The sequence below is a fragment of the Nanorana parkeri genome, unplaced genomic scaffold (assembly GCF_000935625.1).
Source record: "Nanorana parkeri isolate BGI_ZX_2015 unplaced genomic scaffold, ASM93562v1 scaffold320, whole genome shotgun sequence".
Classification (NCBI taxonomy): domain Eukaryota; kingdom Metazoa; phylum Chordata; class Amphibia; order Anura; family Dicroglossidae; genus Nanorana; species Nanorana parkeri.
This window is the reverse complement of record NW_017306588.1, coordinates 291,568-294,195: the sequence shown is the minus strand read 5'-3', so window position 1 is coordinate 294,195 and position 2,628 is coordinate 291,568. Positions and strand designations below refer to the sequence as shown.

Genomic DNA, 2,628 nt, shown 5'->3' with positions numbered 1-2,628 from the left:
GTCCCCTTCTCCGTGAACGTCTGATAAATTAAAGTCAAACTCCGGAGAGAACTGTGCGATGGGACAGAAAGGAAAGAAGACAATGGTTGTGCGTCTCGGTGTGGACACAAGGTGCAGGATAACACATCGGCAGTGGCGTCACAAGGAGGGTGTGGCCCCACCCGGGTGACACCATTAGAGGGGTGACACCAAAATGACTGTAATTTTGGTATCACCCCTTTCTAAAATGTCGGGCGCTCAGTCATGGACCGAGAGCCCGACAGCTGCATGAGAGAGGAGGGGACCCGGCGGCATAGCTTATCCGGCCGGGTGAATGTCCCCTCCTCTCTCTGCCGGCGTCCATCACCAAGATGGCCGCCGGCAGGCATCTATCAGACGCACGCATCAATCAGAAACACGCGCAACGGCGACGCGGCGGGGTGTCACCCGGTCTAGAGACTCCCGTCCTCGGGACGCCCCTGCTTCCCATATATCCAAAAAAGAAAAAGTTTTGACTACAGTCACACTTTAGGCACCGCCCCCTACTGGCTGGTTTTCATTGGTGCGGTAGGCGATTAGCCTCCATGACATCAGCGCATTGTACGGAGTGCGAAAAGGGTTACGGGAGACCCCCCGGACAATGACCGATGGCTCTCTTACCTGGACAGAGTTGGGGGTTGCAGTCCTGGAACTCGGCGGCGGATCCGGAGCAGGGAAGTCCTCCGTTCCGAGGTTCCGGATTATTGCAGAACCGTTTTCTGGATCGGAACCCCAGTTCGCACTCTCGGGAACAGGCAGACCAGGCCCCCCACGGGCTCCAGCCGCCGCTGACTATACGAGCCGGACTCTTGCCGTTCCTCATGAGATCGTCCACCAGAGCTGCAGGGAGAAGGACAGAAGACACAAGGGTATTACTCTAAACGTCTCATGGATTCCCGGGGGATGTTTTGTAGCCAAGCGTTCTCATCAGCGGTCCGCTCTCCGCAGACGTTTGGGAACAATACTGAGAAAATATAAACTGACTGACATTTTCCTGTAATAGGACTTTACGGAGACCAATATTGGGGCCTCTTCTGTGCACCTTGTGAAGATATAAAATGTATTTAGATGTTTTGCTCGCCTATGCCATGGCAGTATATGACTACCGAAGGATGAAGGGTTAGCGCAGGGTTAGCCAAACTCCGGCCCTCCAGCTGTGGTGGAACTGCAAATCCCATGATGCATCTCTCTCCGGGAGTCATGTCTGTAGCTGTGAGAATCTTGCAATGCCTCATGGAATTTGTAGTTCCACCTACAGCTGGAGGGCCGGAGTTTGGCTACCCCTGGGTTAGAGTAAGATGATGATGATGAGTGTGATAGGTTATGTTACAATACTTCTGTTTCACTGGCAAGTCACATATTTCCCTTTTTTACATAGGCTGAATTAAAGGAGAACTATGGGGTAAGCGTTTTCCCCTCTTAGTTCTCCGAAGGGTCCCAGGAGGACATAGACTAGCGTCCTCCTGTGACCCACAGCTCAGTATACAGCGAGCTACAGTATACTGAGACGCCGCAGCCGGGACGGATCCTGACATTACTGTAGAGATCCGCCCAGCTGCGTGAGTGACAGCTGGCTCTGCCTATCTAGAGACAGAGCCAGATGTACCCGCCCCCTCCCCGTACCATACCGCCAGTCAGCGCTGGAGGATCGGAGCGGGGAGTCACGGCTCTCTGCAGGGAGATGATCGAGAAGTGAGCGAGCGCCGGTATGTGTCCGCTCACTTCCCGATCTATTGAGCTGTCCTAACGTCCTCCCGTCACCCTAGGCTCAGTATGCTCGCGGTATACTGAGACGCCGCAGGTGAAGCGGATCCCGACAATTGTGCCGGGATCCGCCCAGCTGCGTGACTGACAGCCTATCTAGAGGCAGAACCAGCTGTACCCGCCCCCTCCCCCTAGAGCGAAAATCACTCGCCTCGTAGTTCTCCTTTAACGTCTATGGAACCTAATGTTTTTAAGAATCTGTTTTTTTCTGAATAATATCAATATTTTGTTTAATTTTCGGAGGTCAGACTATGAATAGATTCCTTTTAAAAGACCTCCTGCAGCCCTCCCTTATTCATGGGATCAATACATCATAGATTGTATATACTCAAATAACAATGTGAGTTTATTATAGATACTCAAGAGTGCCATCACGTTCTCAAACAATTCATCCCCCACACAGCTCCCTCCTCATGTATCACTGGCCCCTCCCCTTTTAGATTGAAAGCCCTCGGGGGCGGGGCCCTCCTTACCATCGTGTCCTGAATTGTATTGCGATTGTAACGTCCTCCTTATATTGTAAAGCGCTGCGCACACTATTGGCGCTCTATAAATCCTGTATAATAATAATCTGATGTGTATTAATAAGAATAAATAATATAAAGAAGAATACATTTCTATATGTATTTACTATCTCCTAAGAATAGATCTTTGGTCTAAGATATATGCAGAGTGAATGATTTACCCCAATAACCTTTCCTGCCTGGATTTAAAGTTCGGAGAAGAATAATGGAGACTGGGATTCCATTATATGGTCTTGTTACAATGTATTAGAATGCTAGGAAATCGATAGGAGTCAGGGTTGAGGTTAGGAGATATCCTAATAGAATATTCCTGAGATAATTA

The 2,628-nt window shown here is 50.0% G+C and overlaps 1 protein-coding gene across 1 annotated transcript in view; it reads right to left on the bottom strand.

Annotated features, from left to right (window-relative positions):
• SEMA5B (semaphorin 5B) overlaps positions 1-2,628 on the bottom strand; it is a 297,119-nt gene that overhangs the window by 24,945 nt on the left and 269,546 nt on the right. Inside the window, exon 18 of the mRNA XM_018558083.1 lies at positions 640-858. Coding sequence (XP_018413585.1) covers positions 640-858 — 219 coding nt within the window. The remainder of the gene's footprint in view (positions 1-639; positions 859-2,628) is intronic.